Source organism: Neolamprologus brichardi, chromosome 7, assembly GCF_056152115.1.
Source record: "Neolamprologus brichardi isolate AB-2024 chromosome 7, ASM5615211v1, whole genome shotgun sequence".
NCBI lineage: Eukaryota > Metazoa > Chordata > Actinopteri > Cichliformes > Cichlidae > Neolamprologus > Neolamprologus brichardi.
Window position 1 is genome coordinate 59,507,008 of NC_142110.1, and position 23,458 is coordinate 59,530,465.

Sequence of the window (23,458 nt, forward strand, 5' to 3'; positions counted from 1 at the left end):
TGAATTTCAACAGGCAACAAAAGCATGAGCAGTCAGGCTGCAGCCTGAATCCCTTTCTACCTGTTCATGTTTCTACAGTAGAATCACTGCGGTGATTGCTTTGAAGTCTCTTTGTACTGGATTTCTTCTTTACTTTATACTGTTAGCTTGTGTAAATACTGAGAGAAAAATCATGTGTGTCCTCATTAGGATAGGGATCTGTGTTAGTGTGTGGGACTGTAGCCTATAGATTCATATTGTTAAATGGTAATTATGAGACAGTGATTTTCAGATAATTTAACAGAGAACCATGAAAGTAATGTAACGAGTAGTGACACAAATTACTTTCTTCAGTGTGTAATTAAGTAACTACTGCATAACTTAATAAAATTCTCTTTGTAATATGTGTAATAAATTTTTGTAACAACCCCAACATCGATCATAACAAACAGGGGCAACATCTCCATCATGCACAAAAATTTGACAGCATGCAAATAATTGCACGACTGTAATGACTTTCATATGTTGTTCTTAAATCAGAGCTGGTGAGAACCTAATGCGAACTGACAAGGAATCAAATCTAAAACTGATATCGATAATGGAATTAAAACTACTAAATTCTTATCAAATTATATGATGCCCCATGATGAACATTAAATACTGTAAGCAGTAGAAAACTAGCTTCTGCTTTACAATCCTCACACAGTCCTGCAACCAAACATCACGACTTCTAGTAGAATGAATCAAAAACAGTATGAATTAAATTCAAACATTAAAAAATACTTAAACTTCTAATTTTTAGATATTAAAATCTTCATAAAATATAGGAAGCCATAGAATTTTAGTATAACAAAACTAAGAGAAACTGAGCTTAGGTGTTCAGTGTTGACAGCATGGGGTGAGTGCATGGAGGACTTACCCCGTTCACTGCAGCCTGTGTGAAGGCATTGTATCCTCCTGGTCCTCCAGTTGCCATGCTGCCCTGACCATTGAAAGGCTCTGACTGAAGACCACAGAAACCAAACATGACATTGAGTATGCAGGTATGTCGACACAAAGATGTGGAGAAAACACATCTGCAATTAATGCAATTCTTTTGTTAAACCCTTTGGATGAAAGGTGAGAGTCTGCACTTCACTCGCATTGGATTAATTATTAGGGTCCAAGCACAAAATTGTGAAGGCCCTACTCTATCTACTCTGTGAAACGAATAGAATATTTAAAGGCCTAAACATACTCAAAAACAAATTCAATTTTGCACATGCATCAAAACTGGTGAAAATGTCTGTATTTTACTGGTTTTGGGACATGGACAGAGCAAAATAACTCTGTAGTGACCCCTAAAAAATTGTAAGGAAATGAGCCCACATGCTGTGTTTCATGTACATGTATGAAATTTGGCAGACATGTAGCATCTGTAGACACACGAAAAATCCTCTAGGCATGATACCCTAAACCCAACAGGAAGTCTACCATTTTGAATCGAAGATAACAAATTTTGGCACCACTTTTATCATTTCAACTTGGCAAATTTAAATGTTTTGCCATGAAGCACGAAACTGCTGTAACTCAAAGACACATTGTCCAACATAACACTGTCTCTCCTAAGCTTCTCGGGGGTCATGAGAGTCCAGAAATGAACACATTGTTATGTCAAAGCAAAAATTGGAGTGCCACCTAGTGGGAACAGGAAAAGTCATGTAATATACTTTGAAATACTGGTTGACCAGATTCACGTCAAATCCAAATAAACATCAGACCTCAATGACGCTTCAGTGTGAACACTTTTATTTAATGGCACACCCTGGAGTGGCAGAGCAGATCAGCCACTAACCAGAAGGTCGGTGGTTCAATCCCACGCTGCTCCAGTCTGCATGCCAACTATCCTTGGGCAAGATACTAACCCCATGTTGCTCTCCGATGCATCCATCGGAGTGTGAATGTGTATGAATGTTAAATACTTAGCACTTAAGCTTAGAAGTGCTTGTGTGAATGGGTGAATTAATTAGTTGTATAAAGCGCTTTGAGTGCTCAGACAGAGTAGAAAAGCGCTACATAAGAACCAGTCCATTTACCATTACCATTTACCCTGATGTAATGTCTCAAGCTGTAGAAAAAAGTCTCTTGGAACTATAGCCCAAACCCAACAGGAAGCCAGCCTTTTTAATTTAAAGTGAAATTTTGGCTGCAAATTTTGTATATTCGTTGCCAATTTCAGGAAAATGGAGGCAAGTTTTTTTTAACAGACTCCTTCAAGGGATTTCATCTGCTCAACTTGATATTTGGTTAGTGCAGTTAAAGACTGTGATGATATTAAAGGGCAACACAAGTGGCAACAGGAAAAACGCATAATCGCGTGAATCTGCTTACCCACAGCACGCAGGAGCTGTAGCTCGGCTTGACCAGGCCCCTCCTGGACATGCGCCAGGGTGTCAGGCTTGGATGCTTGTACCTTCAATTTTGTTTAAAATCCACTTTGGTGTTATATAGAGGCAAAACAAGACTCTAAATAGTTTATCTTTATAACTGAATAAACCTCAGTTAGTTATTTAGTGGTTTCAATTGTCTTCTCATTTCTGTTTTGTAAAAAATAAATAAATTGGTTCAAATAGACAAAGCACTCGCCCTAGACTGCAAGACCAGATTGACCAACCTGTGACTACAAGACCTATGACTTGATGCCCCACACCTGGACTGAAGGACAATGGAATAATGGAATGTCATTAGGACTGGAGAAGTGTAGTCACATGGTAACAAAGAGAGGGAAGGTAGTCAGAACTGAGGGGATCGTACTACCAGAAGGCAAAATTGCAGACACTAAAGACAGCTACAAATATCTGGAAATCCCACAGGCAAATGGACACCACAAAGAGGCCGCTAGGAAAGCTGCAACCACCAACTACACAGATGGTCAGAGAAATCCTGAGGAGATAGCTGAACGGTATGAACAAGATCTGGGCTATCAACATCTACCTGCTGCCCGTGATCAGGTACCCTGTTGGGATAATAAGCTGGCCAAAAGAGGAGATAGAAGCCACTGACATCAAGACGAGAAAGCTCCTGACCATGCATGGAGGGTTTCACCCCAGTCCAGCACCCTGAGACTGTACACTAAGCGGAAGGAATCGATTCGATCCACGATTCGATTCAATTCGGGGAAATTTTGTCTCCAACAGCCAGAAATATTATAATTCAGATCATGTATCAGTACATTTCCATACTTTTATATCTATAAAAAGAAAGCTGACACTTGCAAGACTTTATCAAAGGTGTAAGCATCACAGATGCCTTTGTGTCAAAGTAGCTGAGCATAAAACACAGAAAAACGATTCTATAAAAACATTCTGCAGTAGATCAAAAACGAAAGAAAACCATTAATCAACATCTGAACATTACCTGATGCTGCTGACGTGAAGCAGGGCAAAGTTATAGAGGTTTTAAAGACACAGCTAAGCGTTTTGCAATTTTGCATAATTTTAAAAAGTTTACATTTGTTCAGTAGCCTATTGAACAACAGATATGAGGAAGTAAGTAAAAGGAGACTTGTGTGTAATAAGCAAGTGAACTGAGAGAGAGAGAGAGAGAGAGAGAGAGAGAGAGAGAGAGAGAGAGCTGTGCATGAAGTGTGATTTTATCTCGGTGGAAGCAAAACAGCAAAAGTAAGAGGAAATGCTGCTGGTTCAGTCAATGTTGTTCGATATCCTGTTATCCAAGCTAGAATCGATTTTAATCGATAAATCGATAATCAAAACCCACCCCTAACTGCTTCTGCTTCTTCGAGGTTTAACGGCAGCTGGCATCCCTGGACATGCAGTGCTGCCATCTTCTGTTTCAGTCCGTTATTACACTCTAAAATCCTACTACTTATTCCTGCGTCTTTCGGGATCTTACAAAGCTTCAAATGACGCGTCGACTATTAAATTAGTCGTCGGCAATTTTAATAGTCGACGTAATCATGACTAGTCGACTAATCGTGGCAGCCCTAGTATGTATCACCTGCTAGCTAGCTAGTGGATCTAAGAGCAGATTCCCAAGGACCCCCCCTAGAAGGTACTGGCACCATCTAACTACCAGCCAATAACCAATATTCTAGATATAGTTGTGCCAGGTGAAATAGTTTCAGCATCTGATTTTATTCTGTACATTACAAGTGTTATTTAGGAAATTATAAGATAGTCAAATATCCTTAAAAATTATGTTAATCTCAAACATCCCAAAGCTGCTTGGCTTTGTTTTGTGGTCACCTTATAATACTGAGGAGGATTGGGCTGTCCAGCTCCAGGGGAAAACTGTGCTGGATTGTGTGATCCAGCAGAGTAGTGTCCCACGTGAGGCATCCGGCTGGAGAGGTAAGAGGGCGAGGTGGCGCATCTCTGCTGCGAACCAGAGGGGTATTGCAGAGGCTGGTTAGTGTACCCTGACATCCCACCAGAGCCATACTGTGGTCCAGAAAAACCCTGGAAAAAGACAGAGATGGTAAAGTGGAATTAGAGCTGTTTAATCCATAATTTAAATGGGAAAGTATGATATTGCATGAGTTATCAAGTAAGTATCTAATTCTTTCTGCTTTTTGACTAAACCAAAATAGGACAGATGAGAGGTAGTTAGCATTGTTGCCTAACAGAAGGTCCTGACTTTGACTCCACCCTCTGACCAGGGCATTTATTTGTGGAGTTTGCATGTTCTCCTAATGATTTTGTGGGTACTCTCCGGGTACTTTGGCTTCCTCCCACGGTCCAAAGACAATTAGTGGGGATAGGAAGTGAAATTATGTTTTTAACTGGTGACTATAAATTGCCCACAGGTGTTAATGTGAGTGCAAATGGTTGTCTCTTTGTTAGCCCTGTGATGGATTGGCGATCAATCCAGGGTGTACCCTGACCCTTGCCCTATGGTAGCTAGAATATGGTAGCTACACCACCCCAAGTCCCTGATAAACATATACAGAAATAAATAGATGGATGGAGGACAATATACTATAATATAGTTTGAGTTTGAGCAAACATTTGGTGGGATCACAGACCTCGGAATGGAAAGGCCGTTTGAGTCCTTGTTGTCCACCTGGATAGCCTCCTTGATGAGGAATCCTCTGAATATGCGCAGGGTGAGAAGGATACAAGCCTCCGGTGGAAGGTGGAAGTCCAGACCTTGAAGAGATCATCCCGCCAGGGTTCATCCCTGGAGGGCCACGGGGGCCCGCATGAGATAGGAATTGGGTGCTGTAAGAGGATGTTCCGCCCAACTGAAAAGGAAAGGAGAAAAAATCAAAAATGTTATAAAGTTAACTGGATCTTTTCCACAGCATTGACAGCTCACAGAGTTCAGTCACAGCGAGTTAGGGTCTGCATTTATTAAGCAACTCAGAGCTGTGAAAGTTACTTTTGCCCAGTCGCAGTTTTGGTAGTTGAAATAAATACAACCTGTAACTTAAAATGGGAATCCCATTTAACTTAAGTCTAATCAATATCAATATAGTGCTGTGGATCAAAAGACCCCTTCCTGATGTTTTGTTTTGGGGTTTTTTCCATATTTGTCACACTTTCAGATACAGTACATTTTTCAGATTATCAAACAGTGTTTAATATTAGACAAAGATAACCCAAGTAAATAAAAATTGCATTTTTTAAAATTTAAAGTGTATTTTTTAAGGAAAATAAGCTCAGTATTGCTCAGCCTGTCAAAATTACTCCAAGTGTAATTAAGAAGTCACACAAGTCTCATAAGAACCCAGAACAACATCTAAAAAACTGCAGGCCTCAGTTAGGTATGATGATTCAACAATGACAAAATATTAACGGATTGCAATTTTTGCTCAGAGTTTCAATGTAAAAATCACTGCTGACTAAAAAGAACTGTCAGGTTCATCTCACATTTGCCAAAAAAAGTATCTTTGTTGTTCCCTGAAATTTGGGGAAAATGTTCTGTGGATTGCCAAGACAAAAGCAGAACTTTTCTGAAGACTTACAACCCATTATATTCAGCATGAAACAGTATTTCAGAAAAAGTACATCATACCAACAGCCAAACATGATGGTGGTAGTGTGATTCTCTGTGACTGCTTTACTGCTTCAGGATCTGTACGACTTGCCATAGCTGATGTAATCATGAATTCTGCTCTCTACCAGAAAATCCTGAAGCTCAAACACACTTGAGTCATGCACCAGAAGTATCTTAAATACACAAGTCAACATCTGAATGTTTCAAAAACACACCACAGTAGGTAAATTAAAACAATTCTGCAAGGAAGAGTGAGCCAAAATTCCTCCACAGTGATGTTAAAGACTTATTGCCATTTATTGCAAATACTTGATTGACATGTATGTATGTTTAAGCTAAAAGAGGATGCACATGATCACTGCCTGCTGCTCTCTGTGTGCTTTTGTGCCTTCATTAATAACTTCAGAGGAAATTATAGGCAGAGAGTGGGACATGTAACAGGTCCAACCTTGGATGCTAAAATTATCTGAGTCAAAAATTTGGCAATTAGGATCAACACGAACAAGTTGAAACTAGAGCTGCAACTACCAGAAACATCTGGTAACATCCAACGCAGAGTTCAGATATTCAACTCACTATCATTTATGGAAAATAAAATCAGCTAATTACATCAAATGATTGCACCTGAACCATGAAAGCTATGTGCAGCTTCTCCCTTTTCTCTTCTTGCATGCCTCCCCTAACACAAAGAGATGCACATATTTTTCTCAGAGACCTTTACCTGGCCATAGCTCAGCTCCTGGTTCTGTTTTTCCTGTATTGCTGCAACGGTCGCTGTAGCAGTGGCAGTTGCTGTGGCAGCGGCGGCAGCAACAGCAGCAGCAGCAGCCTGAGTGAAATCTGAGGGTGGACGAACGCCTAGACCGGCACCTCCACTGTTTCCAGAGTAACTGTGGGGAGAGAAAGAAAGACTGGGAGATGAGTGGGATTAGTAAACTACACATAACTATGTGACGTTTTGTCACTAGCATGAGTCAGAGTCGTGGGTGAGAGCAACCATATTACATTACATGCATGTAATTTAAAAAAGCATTTCAGTCCTAACCACTAGAGTCAAAACAAGATATTTATATTTGATATGGCTCTGATTTGGGAGATCACCCTCTTCCATCCGATATATGAAGAGCCTGAGGCAGAAAAAACTATAGCAGGGAATCAAAACAAAACAGAAATGGAAAGAAAGAAATGTGGTGGGCTGCATAGCTGTTTGCAGTTGTTTAGCGACTGTGGGCAAGAAAAATTGACTGAGAAGGTTATGTAAAAGGTTACTAAATGCAGGACCTATCTCTCATGATGACCTTCTGTACCACAGTTAGACCAACTAACATCATTCCAGTGTTAACTGATGTTGGCTTCCAGCCTACTTCTTCAACTGTTTCTAAGGTTACTTTGGCAATGATAAAGATGAGTTCAGTTGCTTACGGTGATATTGGTAGTCGGACAGTATAAAACCATCTCTATGGGATGTAGTCAGCAAGCTAGGGGAGTTGTGCCTGTGTAAATAGTCAGTACTAAAATACACATGATTTCTTTGAATGTTCATTTTCCAGGGTGGAATGACTGTACAGCATATATCTTTAATGACTTTCAAGGTAAAATGTATGCATACATACATTCACTTACATCTTTTTAATAATTGGTGTTGAAGGATCTACAATGTCTTTTAACTTGACATGAAAAAGCATATTAACCCATTAACTGGTGATCATAATTTACTACAACTAGTAGTTTCTCTTTGCCTTTTCTCTGAGCATAAAAAAATGTTTCACAGCACCAACTAGACTGGCCAATAATCAGAACAATAGGATAGCATACCTTCCACTGTAGGCGGAGGCTGGGTTGTAAGCAGTGCTGGGACGCCCATACATGACTGGCTGGCCATAACCTTTCGAGACAGGATCTCCATATGACTGCTGACCTATGAACTGGGAGCCCATCCCAGGACCCATACCAGGGCCACCACCGGGCATCATGTGACTGCCAGAGCTATCGCCAGGGCCCATGGGTGCACCAAACACCTACATAGGAATAGGAGGAATAATTTCACTCCAAACAGTCATATAAACCATAAAGTGATGGGAAGATATGAAGGCAGACAAGGTGGTGGGAGAGACATTCATTAGACCAAAGTGTGGGCTTCCTAGGTTAACTCTTAACACTCAAACTGAAAGTTAAACAGAGACAGTTTATTTTAAAATAATTAAGTAATTTTTTACACATGTACTTCTAAGTAGACTCAAACATGTTTTGGTCTTTGGGACGAAACAGTATTTGTGAAAGTTATAACAGCACTGTAGGTTAGGAATAGGACATTTAACAATGAAATGTGGATGTAACTATTGAGAGCAGCTCAACTTCAGCCATATCAGTGTCCTGAAAGTAAAGGTCTTTCAGAGAAAAGCAGCTAGCCCATTGATGACTTTATTGTTTTCTAATCTTTACTTTTCTAATAGTGGATTACGGGACATTTATGAAAAAAAACAAAACAAAAAAACAATCATGATGAAAAATACCGAGCAACACACTAAAACATTGGTGCTCGAGCAGCTCTCATATTGTGCAAGGCAAAATTACTGTTTTCATCAAGTGATTCTGGTGGCTTTAAGGAGAGTAATAAAATTATTTTAGTCCCCTGTTGAACAGGGCTGAAAATCTCATACACAGTGTGCACTTACACCCGATTTTTCCTATTTTTGGGGGGGCCGACATCCGTTTTGCTGCTGACCCTGCAATAAGCTTCCAAACAGGGGATTGCCTACTGCCATCTATTTTAGTTAACAAACTGAATATGCACAAGTACCTTTTACAAAATCTAGCCCTTTTAGTAAAAGGAAATATTTCACTTTAGATTTCCAGTCAGAATAGCAGCCCTTGATTTTATACTCTGAATTAAACCCAGGCTTTGTATATACTTCTGAAATTAGTCTTTTGTATAGTTACAGCCAACAGGAGGAGAACAATGTCCCAGGATACCCAGGATACCAAGTCATGTGTTACCTGATTGTGTGTGTGATTGGTCACACCCCACACAGTGGTTACTACAGAGAGAGATCCTGCGTGCTGATTGGTGCCTGGTTGCCAGGAGACTGGCTCATTTATGAAGGAGCCGCCAGTGCTGCAGGAGGATATGAATACGAGTTACTGGGATAGTTGTGGAGGTTCAGTAGAGGCAGAGAGAGCTTTCATCTAGATATCAATAACATTAAATGTCAGAATATCAGACATAACTTTATTATTTCCTAACGAAAATAGATGATGAAAACAGACCTTATTACAGCTCATTTTACTGCTGTAGCACAAGGACATGAGTAGAAGGTAATCATTGCACCTTTTACTTTGGCGAGCTAATGATGAACCATAACATGGTTTATTTATCTCACAGTTAAGGTTTCTGCTTCCTCCTTGCAAACCATTTACTGGAAAGGACAGCACCGGTCTCAGAGCACAATATTTAAAGGCTTACTGATACTGAAACCTGGTGTTTTATTTTTAATATTTTTAAATTACTCTTCCATATTTTGGTAAAGACATAGAAGTTTAATCTGGCATTTGTTCACTTAATAATCAGACTCAATATGTTTCTGTAACTTTTTTCCCCATTTTCCCCCTTTTAACCATTACTGCTTGTTGTTGAGCTGCCTACACATTTCTTCCACTTCTTTCTGTAGTGAAACAGCAGTCACCAGGCTGTATGGCTGCACCCAATTAAGACTGTTTCGGCTTAAGCGAATCCAGATGCATCCATAAAGACTGAACAGAAAACACTCTGGATTCCCTTTAATAGTTCAAACTGGAGGGGATTCAGTTATCTGCTTCTTTTTTTTTCCTTTATTATTTACAGATCCATGCATCCAAGTTTTCTTCCTGGTCAGAGGTGCAGCACATACACTTACTGAGCATCTCTATAGTCAAAAGATTCTCATATCCATCTGCATTGATTTATATTTGCCATCATGGTTCTGCAATTGGACTTCTCTTCCTCTGATTTTCCATGAATGCATGAGGAAAGGCCTGCAGGGGAACATCAGCTATAGCCAGCACAAAACAGACTCTGCTTATGAATGATTGTTTAACATGTAATGTTTATGAACTTTGTTAAATTAATAGTTCATAATAAAAATTATCATAATTTCATATGTGTTATGAATTTGTCTGCATAAAAACAGCAAAATGTCACCATGGAGTGCAAGAGGAGACAGAATGAAGAAGGGTTGATTCTGGTCAGAATAGCTAACACACGCAGTGCACACTCCTATCGCTTGACACTACAAGTCGTGCAGCGCTGACTGCACTCTCCCTCTGAACCTGTGTCTCAAAAAAACATCTTCCCCATCAAGTGAGACGGCACTGATGAAACTGGAGATGACAATGTCCCTTTGAGGCATAAAGCCATAAAAGAAAGATTTTATATTGGGAATTTTACGATAAAACATACTTTCAAAATTCTGAAAAACATAACTATTTCTTTTATTGTACCAGGCGTAGTGTAGGTATCACAGACAACCAATCAGTTATAGACAAATCTGGTGTAAGACCTTTAAAAAGCTTACTGCAGGATTGCTCTCCAAAATCCAAAGAAAACTGATTTAGTCTATTTGAGCCTTGAAATGCTTGGGACGTTTGCTTGAAAATGAAAGTTATTTAAGTTATTCATATTTTAATTTTAGAAGATATGATGTGGAAAGAGTAGTTTTAAGAACACTTCAAACATACATAAAAATAATTTAAAAATTTTAATGAAATAACCAATTTGTAAATTTAAATCATATTAAATAAGTGAACAACTAATGGGAAAAATTTCATTCCATTATAACTTGTAGTGGCTTGCCTAGTAATGCAAGACTCATTCTTGCTTGGCTTAGCAGGTGAAGGGTCACATGATTCACCTGAGGACACTGAGCTTGTGGTCACACTTGTGTGAGTGTGTGGATACCTTTGTGGAGGCAAGGAGGGTTTCATGCACTTGAGGAGGTTCATCGGAGTACCCCCACCATCCTCCAGTGGCAGCCCTGAGACGCACAGAAAAAGACGAATACTCAAATCTCATTTGGTGCTGCAAACAGCAGCAATTTATCATCACTGTAGCCCGTACTCGGTCTGCACAAAGACAGTGCCGTCCCACTCTGAGCAACTCACTTTAATCTGTGTGTGTGTGTCACTGTGCACATCAAAATGTTAGCCTATCACTGACTGCTCTCTTGGCTCTGATACCTCGTCAAGGAGGGGGAGGGGTGCTGCGAGCTATATTTAGCCTGCTGATATCAAAAGAAATTTAAGAGAACAGAGAGGCACCGTCTTCTCTCAGAACACCAATGTACAATAGTCACTTACCGACACAAACGTTTAAAGCTTAAGCAGGATGAAAAGATGAAATATTTGCCGTTTAAAATATTTCAATTAGACAATTTGATGCTTTTCATTATTAAAAAATGAAAAGCATTATTCAAAACAAAACAAAACATCAAATTTATTATCGCCTGGGTAAATAATTTGCTGTCACCCAAACATCTGAGTATGGTAACACATCTGAACACACCTTATGTGTGAACATTATTTTACAAATAATAAATAGATATATAAATTTACAGTCATTTTAAAGATTAATCTAAAAGAAATTTTAATGAAAAAAAAAAACACGAGTTAAACATTAACTCCATCAGCCAATAGAGCCCCTAGTTATAAAAGGGCACCAATACAAAAGGTACTTCTTTTGCTTCCTGTGTTCAAAGGAGTCCAAAGCCTTACAAAATGAACTGAAGCCATTAAAAGAATGTGAAGAAACAACCACTTTAACTTTATGTCCAGAACATCTCTGTGTTATGTTTAAGTGACATCAATTTAAGCCAACCAGACTCTAAGCTCGTGTAACTGGGGGACAATAGGGAACAGTGTATATTACTCTCCCAGTTGGTTGCTGGAGGTTTATGGTAGTGTGAAGTTGATTAAAAAGACCTATATAGCGCTGTTCTGATTTCTTTGATCACTAGCAGGTTGCCGTGTCCTTCCTACTATTCGGTGCCATTTCAAAGTTGTAATATTGTAGAAAAATGCTAGTGTTTTGAATATAAAGTCAATTGATATTTCAGTTCTCTAAAAAAATTTGTCACTGCCTTTACTTGTGCAAATTTATTTTAAGAGGGCCTTAATAAACAACTATTATATATATATATATATTTAAAAAAAAAAACACGATCCATTTTGAAGCATAGTGTATTTTCAATCCATGTCTTTTAGATTTAAAGGAGCAGTTCACAGCTGAGTGTGAAGCAATGGGTATAACAATTAGCCCTTCCAAGTCTGAAGCCATGGTCTACTGGTTCAAGGACGAGGTGCTGCCCCAAGTGAAGGAGTTTAAGCATCTCATGGTCTTGCTGACAGACAGGTTGGGACTGTGGCTATAGTGATGCAGTACTGGTCTGCTGTGGTAGAAAGAGAGTTCAGTATAAAAGCAAAGCTACTGATTTACCGGTCAAACTATGGCCAGACCCTCACCTCTTGTCATGAGCTATGGGTAGTGACCCAAAGAGCAAGACTGCGTATCCAAGTGACAGAAATTAGGTTTTTATTAAGGGTGGCTTGCCTCTCCCTTAGCAATAGAGTGAAGAATGTATGACTTTCATCTCCTATAGACATGTCCGTCTGTAAAAGTAAAACTTTGAACTACCGTCTCAAGACCACTTCAGAAAAACTGCAAGAAAGTGTGGCTCCTTAGAAGAACAATATAAAGAAATAAGACTTTGTGTGATGAAAAGCTAAACGCCTAAAACAATTCAATTATTTTTATTATGTAGCTAAAGCAAAATTGACATAACAGCTAATTATCATCCATGCAAATATATAAATGCAATTTATATTTGCCAATATATTATTATACAAGAAAAAGGTCAAAATTACCTGATATTGGTACATCCGTAAAAGACACCCTGTCATATGTGACAAAAAAAGCATCAAACCTCCAAAAATTGAAATGTCACATTTCTGCAGCCCTACTGTGCAGACAAATGTGACGCTTGGACCATTTTAATCTACACACACAGCATGTCTTAATTACAATGTTCAAAAAAGGTTACACCACATGAGAACATGCAAGAACAGATTAAACTTGTTCTTTGACTTGGTCAATATATTAACACCACTGTTTTTTTATTTGTGCCTTTTCCTCCTTTAATGACAGATGGTTTTTTCCCAGCACATTCTTCCTCACTGCTCTGCCACTGCTCTCCTCCTGGGTTCTCCCACTCAAGATTTTCTTTATCTGACAGTTACCAACTGACATGCTAATTTTCCAACATCAGAGCCTTGAACATCCCCTCCCACTGTATCTTTTCTCTGGCTTTCTATTTGCACTTTGTAGATTTAGGTCAGACACTTCATATTTTGTATAAAAAGAAAGAAAGAGAGTTGAATCTGTGAAACCATACTTGAATTCTCATTCATCAAAAAGCACTTCCAGCACTTTACAACTTATTGTTGTCTCGTTACAGCTGGATGGCAAAAACCACACAAAAATAAATATGAAACATCTATGATGTCTAAATTTATCACAGGTTTAATATGAACCAGCACAGACTACCTGTACAGAAATGACAAAATAATGTCTAGCAGCATTCCATTTCTCACAATATGTTCTTTGCTTCTCTGTTACTGTCAACACACTGCCAGCCAAAACACCAGAGCCACTCAATCAACTCACAACTGACCCTCTGCTCCTATACCTGCATTCCTGCTTTCCAGCTCCTGCTTTTAAGAAAGTTTTAAGAAAATTTTACATAGTTTTCTATTTTTGTTTTTTTAATTTTTAAGCATAAATGCCTAAAATTAATAAATTTAAGCTTGCCAAATGCAAATAATTGCTGCTTTTCTGAAAATGTGCAAATTGGACTATTCAACAAAACACTATTAATCCATCACAAAAAATTAGAAACTGCAGCCCTATTTAACACTTCTCTCTCTCTCCCACACACAAAGAAAGTAAACCTCTGATGCAAATTCCAATAAAGCCACTTAACAATTTGACACACATTTGACTCCTAATTCACAGTATCTGAAAATCAAACTGTCTAGATTTTTTAGATAACTTGACCTCTGATCTTAACTTTGAGGACAAGCTCTCTGGGACTTATGATACCTTTCAAAGCCAAAATTTTAAAAATGCAAAAAGCGCCACCCCTATACACTGATAAGAAAGAGATATATGTATTATGTTGTTGGGTTTTTTTTGTTTTGTTTTTTTAAATCTCAGTGAGCAGTGTCATAAAACTTCTTGTATGTCAATTAGTATATGCAGCCATCCTTTACATTACAGCCATCCTGTGGCCACAGTCCAATATTGTCACTGAAAACTGTGCTTATTTCAGTTTTGCTAGAAAACTTATGCTCTCCATGTTTGGTGGACATAGCTTCTGTGATTTAGCATTGTCACAGATACGTTTCCTCTACCTTGGATCATGTGTGATTCAAAGATGGAAAATGAAAAAGTTGTTCTTTAGCACATCAGCAAGAAAGGCTCGGACAAGAGGGAGATGGGATGGAAGCACTGACTGTGTCTTGTTCTAACAAAACAGGTAAGTTGAGCAGGTGCAGACTCAGCCAGCACTTTTAGATTACCATCCATCCACTTTCATTTATCCATTTCAGGGTCGCGGGGGGCACTGGAGCCTACCCCAGCTGTCATAAGGCGAGGAGCAGGCTAGACCCTGGACAGGTCGCCAGTCTGTCGCAGGGCTAACACAGAGACAGACAACCATTCGCACTCACATTCACTCCTGCATTCACACCTATGGGCAATTTAGATTAATCAAGTATCCTATTGAATAGTTTACCATCTATCAGAATGTCTGAATGTAATACTTTTGACCAACTGTTTGGCCAACTCCACCTTCATTTTTCATAATAATAATAGTAGTAATCTGATGAGCCAGAAATTGATCACCGACAACCCACTCTACCAGCTGAGCCACAGCTTCTCAAAATGTAACCAACATTCAAAATAAACAGCCTATCATCGCAATCTCAGTGATTTAGCAATTAGTTTTTAATTTTTTTTTTAACTACATAAACTCCCAGATTGGGCATAGAGAATTGTTCAAATCTGCTGATATTAATACCAACTAAATTTCTGGTATTGTGACATTTCTTGCTCACAGTATCTGCCAATACAGAGCAGCAACCAAATACCAATGTTAAACTAATAAGCTGCAATCCTCACTGTGGTGAAGAGTAGGAATGGGAATCGAGAACCGGTGGTTGTGAAAAACCAGTTTACAGTTCGCTGCCTATTGACCCCACTTATCAGTTCTTGCACTCTCACTACAACCAGCTGGTTTTACTTTGTGTGTCAGTGGAGGAAAATAAAGAGACATATGGATATTTATTTTTATTGCACAAAAGGACGAGATAAATGGTAAAGTGAAAAATGGCATCCAGGACAAAAACAACCCCATTATGCTGCTAACACAACTTTCTTTTTTTGCAAGCATCTGTGAAGACAGCATGCTAACGCTAACGAAAATTAAAAGTGATTATATTTAGACTGTATGAGGTAGAAGCGCGCTTCTAGTAACTTCAGCTTCACATTTTCATTGCTGACCAAATAAAGCTGGTAAGATAAAATACCAGTTTTCGCTCTAGTTGCTAAGCTTTCCTCTTGAAATAACAACTTTCAGACACAAATAGTTGTGTTACCCTGTCAAATTAACACCATAAATTATAATGTTACAGACGGGCACGACTGATGTTTGCTGGGTAGCTCCAAAATTAAAATGAGCTTTTTATTATTAGCCATAGCCACTACTCACTAGCTTAAGTTAACCTTCAGCTGCAACCCTCAGAATTATCAGAGTTTAGGACCAGAACTTGGAGTACACTAGCTTTTGAGCCCCTGAAACTATGCTTGTGGCTATGAAGTAACTACTAATAGTTAAGCAGCTAACATCAATGTGTACACTGGCCAAGTTAACCTTTATGAAAACTGTTTAATGCGACAATATTGTTTAAAAGGAAACTTTACTGACCTTTCAAAATTCCTCCTACTGTTGTTTATTGTTAACTACTTTAACTGCTAGTAAAGCGGGCTGTGTGTGTGTGTGTGCCTGTCTGCAGCAATCCTAGGTGAAGTTGTGGGCCAACTTTAACAAGAAATAATGCCTTCTGTTGTCTGTTTGTGTCTTTAGTATTAAAACAAATACAGTGCCAAAACAAGCTAAAAGCTCATTATTCCCCTCATATATACCAACTGATGAAACAATTGATAAATTTAACTAACAAGCAACTTTAAAAACAAACAGTTGTCACTTCCAAGGGGGAAAAAAAGGTCAAATTTTTGGTGTCAGCTTCCCAAATATCACCTACATCACATGTGACAACAACCTGAAAACATTTTGGACAGAAGTGTAGAGAAAAGCTCAAAGCTTTTTTTTCTTAAACATTAAGCCTGTTGACTGGTATCAGAATAACAGAAAATAAGATGGCATTTACCAGTGTGAGTGGTCTATAATAATTTGAAAAAAATCTAAAAGAAAAAAATTTATTTCCACTGAACAATAAGGAAAACAAAAGCTGTTTTTAAACATTAATACAAGAGAAAAATTTCACAATCAGTGCATCCCTAATGAAAACAATAAGTTGCCGTCATAGTCCAGAGTACAAGGTGCAACTCAATCCTAAACAAACTTCACTCATTCAAATCATTTCTGTTTGTTTGGTTTTTTCTATCCTATATTATACTGTACTAGTTATTCCACTAGCCCTTTTTCTGTTAGCACACATACGTTAGACATAAATACAATGCTAGACACAAGTAAAAAAAAAAAAAAAAGTGTTGAATTACATTCATTAAGTCACCAACTAGAATGTATGCCCAACTTCATCTTAAAAACTAAATAAATCAGGAAAAAGCAGCTAAAAGGCTTCACCATAAATATTCATTTGAGCCTTTTCTGAACGTATAACGGGGTTAACAAAGGTAGAAGTCTGTCTTTTCATGTCAACGCTGACCCAAAATAACAGTCTGGCTTCATGTCAGAACAACATGTTATTGTACCCCTCACACAATCCAGGAAGTCATGGCCAAGGAAAAACAAAACAAAAAACAGGGCACTGGCTACCTCAGCTCAGAAATATATATCGCAACGCGACAACAACGACCACCTATGCCTATAAATGTCCCGAAACACCCAGTTAACGAAATGTACTGCAAATTAATGGTGACATACATTTTGACATGATAAGGTGAATATAAGGTGATAATCAGAGCCGTGTACAACATGCAAATCAACACTAGCACTCAACTCAAGAGTATCGCAGTACAAACAAAACATGCGGCTGTAATGTACGTGCAGCAGAACGGGAGGAAAAATCAGCAGCATAGATTGTGTGGAGGAGTTCAACCTCTGCACGAGTGTGTAAGCGTCACTTTAAAAAAAACAAGATGAGAATAGCAGATGTTTTGTTTCACCGACCTGCCTGGACTGATGATCAAACTCGGGTTGTTTTGGTTCCGAATGGCGATTTAAAAGCAAGGAAACGGGGGGGAAACAATGCAATAGTCCCGTATTGGTTAAAGCTGCAACGTGCTGTTGTGACCCTAGCAGCAAGTCCGTGTATCGCTGTCTTGTGAATGCCAGCAGAGAAGTGGAAACAGAGCTGTAGAGGGATGTGAACACGCCGCCGGTTGGCACCGTTAGCTAAATGGAGGATGCTTAGCTCGCGTTGATAAGTTTGTGTAACACTCTATTTTCCTACCCTAAACTAATTTCGAAGTAATTATTCACGCGATAATAAGCGCCTTACTAATTTCCTGGAACCTGTATTCCTGATAATAAGTGCCCGCAGAACTCACCCCGTATCTGCTCCAGCTGCCAGACAACGAAGCCGCTTGATTGTAGGTAGTTACGTTAGCTAAACAACGTTAGCTTAGCTACTAGTGTCGCAGTCGTGTCATTAAGACAAAGCTGCTTGATGGCCGTATTATCGAGCAGAGGCTAGTTGGGCGATTTATAATGCATTTTTGCAATTATCATTGCACACACACACAAAGGTAAACTAATGTGTTTATATATTAACACAGCTATTCTCGTGTGTGTCAATACACACGATGACTCCAGCTGAATCAATTACAATAGGTTTTTGCAGTGTGCTTCGGCAGGCAGAGAATGGCTGCTCTGTATACCTTGCTCATTGCTCAGTGACCCTCTAATATATTCATGAGATCACAGAGTCATTGTCTCCCACAGAGAAAGGCATTTTCACGTCCCTCCTCCTACAAGTCTGGCGGCTGAGTGACTGCAGACCAGAGCAGCAGGTCATTACACAAGAAAAGGAGCGATATTGCCTGTGTGTGTTGTGGCGAGAGGGAGGGCGTTGGGGGGGGGGGGGACATCATCGACCATGACGTCACCTGCTAATGATCATTTATGTTTGATTCATGCACCATGCAACATGTGTGCTTTTCACTCATTCCCATCATACATGCACCTGCAATGCACATGTTTGACAGTATTGGCTCCTAGGCAGCATGCCCACACACACACACACACACACTAAGAAAAGGAGCGTATATCACTTGATGCTGGCAGTATTTTAGCAGCAGGGCCAGTGAGCGTTTTGGAGTCATTAGAGGTGTCTGCAGTGTCTTGCCAGAGGGCTAGTGCAGTGTGGAGAATAAAAAGTCCAGCTTGCCTGTATTTTTCCAGACCTCTGTTGCCCTGGAAACAGGTTCCCCGGATTTCCCATTTCTTCATTTTTCTCTACACTATCCATATTACCCCCCCACCACCACCACCACCTCCACCTCTACACTTCATGCTGCAGCTGCCTTGCTGCTTCCTCCCCCCACAACCTGCCGCATAGTACAATCACATACAATTCCAGTGTACTGCAGTCACTTCACAATGTCAAAGAACACCTCTTTTCCTACACACATTCCTTTGCCTACACAAAAAAATCTGACAATGTATACGGCTGAAGGATTAAGCCCATTTTGAATGTGAGGCAGAAGAGCCATCCTTGCTGCAACAATCTGTGCTCGGGGAGGAATGAAAAAAGCATGTTGATGGGGAGGATGAGGAGACAGAGGGTAAAGCAGTGCTAGCTACATACTCTGCCTTTGGTGAAAACACATACTTCTGCTTCTCTAAAACAATTCCTCTTATCAAATTAATTATCCTCATGGGAGCATTCTGTAGCGTTAACACAAATGGTTATCCATACTGTACACACCTATTTCATAACTGTAGGCATCATTTGGAACATTTATGCCTCTAAGTGCCAAATAGAGGAAGCATTCTGGATGTGTTGCCAGTGGTTGCAGTCACAGGAGAAATGCTCTGGGTCCTCATATTCAGGCCTTTTTAAGTCATCCTTGTGTTTCTGTGCTGTTGTGTGTGCATTCCTTTGTAGTGACTTGTCTTTGGCAGCAGGCAGAACATTCCAGGGAAATGGTTGACCCAGAATAACACACAGGCACAGAATGGCTGAAGCAGCGAGGTCCTCCTCCCCTTTACTGGCCGAGCTTGCAGAAACTCCTATTTCCTAACAGACACATGATTTTTCTCACGTGGGCAAAACATATCCATGCATACTGTGTAGATACAGCTGGCAACAAAACACACATGATTGCTACAAGAACAAAAAAGTTACTACACAAAATTTTAATTTTTGCTATACATACAAGAGATTAAGTTCCACCCAGTGTCATCAAGATTATCCTTTCTGCCTCTAAATCAACAAAATGGATAAAGGCAGACCCAAAAAGTTTACTATACATTAGACTTTGCTGTCACTATCTGATTAATTATAGATACAAGTGAAGTTTGCAACACATAGCAACATTCTCTACTGCATGGACCTTAAAAGGAACCATTTATGTTTTTACTTATTCTCTATCATATAAAAATTATACAATATGATAATCAAATAATGAGTTCATTATATGAACATGTAATATCTGTGAGCCAAAGCTTGGGCTCAGACTGTTCTTAATGTTCAGTTTCAAGCAGTGAGATCTGTGTGACATCACGGAGAGAAGATATCGCCAATATGGTCATCTCAAGCACCCAGCTCTTGCAGTTAGCACAGAAGCCCCGCCCACCCAGCCTACCTGGTGTTCAAGAGGCTCACGCTGTTTATGAGGGCCAGCCAGTCAGAAGAAAGTTGCCTTAAAAAGGAAAAGAAGGGAGATAAAATGTCTTGCTTTTGACAGCAGAAGATGTATGAGGATTATTTTAACTGAATAAAAGTGTCCAAGAGTAAAAAATGTGGTACTCATGATTAGCATAATCTTTATAGGTCTCCATTTACCGTTAATTTTGTACTTACTATGGAAGGGCGAGTGAGTAGACAGGCATTTATATTACGTTTTCTAGTCTTATGGACAACTCAAAGCGCATTAAAATACTACAGTCACATTTACCAATAAAATAATATTCTATTCTGTATATTCTAGACAATTTAAACGCTTAATTTTTCCATTTAACATAGAATACATGAATTTGGACTACAGGTGAAAGATTACCTGAAGGGAACCAAGAACTTTCCTGCTGTGAAGGGTCAGCACTAATCACCACCCTAAACTGGTACCCTAGACTGGTACACTTGCTGTTCCAACCGAGCATTCAAAATGCTTTTACTAAAAGCCACATTCTCTACGCATTTACACACACACAAATCATGCAGAGCTATTTTCCAACAATCACACACTTACCCACTCTCCAACTAATAGGCAACCAACTTTACTTTCAGAGCCACAGTCAATTAAACTATGGAAGATTACGGGTTTTGGCATTCATAAACTGGAAGGAAATCTTTGGAAAATGGCACTTGGTTCCCTTGATCTATGACCTCAGTAATCACTTTCCTGTTGTGTTTATGGTCTCAGTCACTAGGTTAAAGTCTTATTAGATAACAGGTCAGTGATGATTGATGTAAAGTGCAGATGACTGCCTATCCCTGAGTGTGATTCTGCCAGAGGCATCTTTCACCAGTAGGGGAGCTCTTCTCCACCATCTTAATAATGCTAATACTACTACTACTACTACTACTACTACTACTAATAATAATAATAATAATAATAATTTGCAGCTAAACATCAGAAAAACAAAACAGCTATGATGGACTCCAACTGCTTTTACCTTTTAAAGAGACATTGCATTTCCACTGACTATTCACTTTTTGGAATGGGCAGCAAAGTGAGTAGAAAATAAGCAGCTGTGTTTATAATAGACAATGTTGATTTCTTTGCTCTGCAAAAGCTCCCGTGCACTCATTCCTCAATGAGTCAATGAATCATTCAGCATATCATATGTAAAACAACTGTTTCAAATACACAGCACAGTTTTTTTTAAGCATTACTAAAGCAACTCAAACATAATTAATATTTTTGGCAGCTCAGGTTAAGAACTCTGAGTACAATATGTATTTCCATATCATATTACCTTATTTTTGTATTCCATTATAATGCAGAAGAACTTAAATAACACATTGCATTTAAAATGACTTCTACAGCTGATGAATTATTTTCCTAATCCAGGCCTCTTCATTAATGATTTACACCATTTGTGTATGAATAGAGAGTCGCTCAGATATTATGGGTGATCAGATAGTGCAATGTAGTATTTGTACACCTCTTTCATGGCTTCAAAGTTGCTTTGCATGAGCTCCAATCATCATTTTGTCCTCTAACCCCCATACTTCATGTTTTTACGTGACTATCTGGCACCAAACTTCAGATGACTTCAAATCTTGGTAGAATCTGCTGATGTTGTCCACCAAAATTTTCTTTCAGGTGCACTGATCTTAACATCTGGAGCAGCTGAACTCAAGTTGTACTATAACAGCCATAAATGTAAATACCTGGACAAGCTGCAGCATTCAGTGGGGGGAAAGCAAGTGCTGTATATTTCTATGTTTATATGTTTACTTGAGAATTTGCATTTTGTCCTTGCATCAGATCAGAAATCAGTTTTGCTGCGTTTATTCCATCGCTTTAGTTGATTAATCTAATTAATCACATTATTTTTTTTGTTATTGTTGTTATATTACAGACAGAGACACTAAATCTCCAACACTCCTTCACCACCACATTGACAAAGCATTAAAAACATTATTCTATAAAAAACTTTCTTGAATCCCCTCTTCCTTTTTTGAGAATTCATACTGCATATAAAGCTGGTTCAGTTTCTTATCTAGGCATACATACAATAATTAGAGTCATGTGAAGAAACTTGCAACAACAACAACAGCAGCAGCAGCAGCAGCAACAACAACAACAACAACAACAACAACAACAACAATAATAATAATAATAATTATTATTATTATTATTATTATTGTTATTATTATTATTATTAGTAGTAGTAGTAGTGGTAGTAGTAGAAATAGTCGCTATTATTAATCACTCAAGGTGGTGATTTTGTGGAAATCTCAACTTAAACTGTCATAACAGTCTCACTACTGCCATCTTGTGTCTCACAATTAAACTTCAGCAAATGTGGTGCATTGTTTTTCCCATTCTGGAGGTCCCTGTGTGGGGACCAGGCCGAAGAAATCGGTTCAACAACACACACACACACACACACACACACACACACACACACACACACACACACACACACACACACACACAGTGTTGCAGTGTTGCACTGCTGCTCAACCAACAAATGCATTTTCTTCACAAATGTGGCATCATTTCCAACAAACATGCAGAGGAGGAGATGAAGCAGACAAACCGATGACTTCATGATGTAAAGTCAGAAAGTCAACCTAACATCCTATCACATGGTCATATATAATATATGTTAATTGGACACTGTAGCCTCCTAAATAAGTAACATGTTTACATGCTTAACATGCTGTTATGATCAAAAATCAATGTCTGTTGTTTTTATGTTTGGCTTCTTCCATCAGAGTGTGTTTTTTTCTCTCTCCTCCCTCCAAGGTGTGTAAGTGTGTGTTGTTTTTAGACTGCTGAGTGGCTAGTTCAAATGGATTCTTGCATCTGGAATGCATGATTGGCTGGACCACAAGGCCAACACAAATAGACAGAATTCTTAAATTGCCTATAGGTCAATTTAGAATCACTGATTAATGTGACCCCACTAAAGCAGGTCATCCTGGTCTTCATGTCTTCATGTCTTTAAGAAATTCTTATTGTGTGACTAATTGGCGTGCGTTATCTGGCTTTCAGATAACACACACCAACACGATCTTGTGGCAGGATCATCAGGGGAGGGTTTAAGCTCATTTAATCCTTTTGTTTTACATTTGGAGTTATACGCTACAGTACAATCATTAAGACATTAGGGAACTAGTTCCATGTTAACTCCGTAATCATTTTAAGTCAGTGAACACGGTAATACTGTACCAAAGTATTCAAAATATGCATTGTGTTACAAACTGACCATCGGCCATTTCTTGAGTAATGAAAGTAGTAGCAGTTTAACCAATAGCTGCTCCCTGAACCTTACTTTCGTTTTCGTGTCAAAGT

At 38.9% G+C, this 23,458-nt stretch overlaps 1 protein-coding gene across 3 annotated transcripts in view; it reads right to left on the minus strand.

The window, feature by feature from the left end:
• The window catches only part of zmiz2 (zinc finger, MIZ-type containing 2), a 33,302-nt gene extending 15,107 nt beyond the window's left edge, over nucleotides 1-18,195 (minus strand). The window contains exons 1-8 of one of the 3 annotated variants that reach the window (XM_006797332.3): nucleotides 17,816-18,195; nucleotides 10,910-10,985; nucleotides 8,974-9,091; nucleotides 7,792-7,994; nucleotides 6,698-6,866; nucleotides 5,003-5,221; nucleotides 4,224-4,436; nucleotides 899-982 (exon numbers count right to left, since the gene is read on the minus strand). In XM_006797332.3, the coding sequence (XP_006797395.2) occupies nucleotides 899-982; nucleotides 4,224-4,436; nucleotides 5,003-5,221; nucleotides 6,698-6,866; nucleotides 7,792-7,994; nucleotides 8,974-9,091; nucleotides 10,910-10,953 (1,050 nt within the window). In that variant the 5' untranslated portion in view covers nucleotides 10,954-10,985; nucleotides 17,816-18,195. The other 2 variants (XM_006797333.3, XM_006797334.3) reach the window with 2 other exon arrangements.
• Between the last annotated feature and the right edge of the window lie 5,263 nt (nucleotides 18,196-23,458).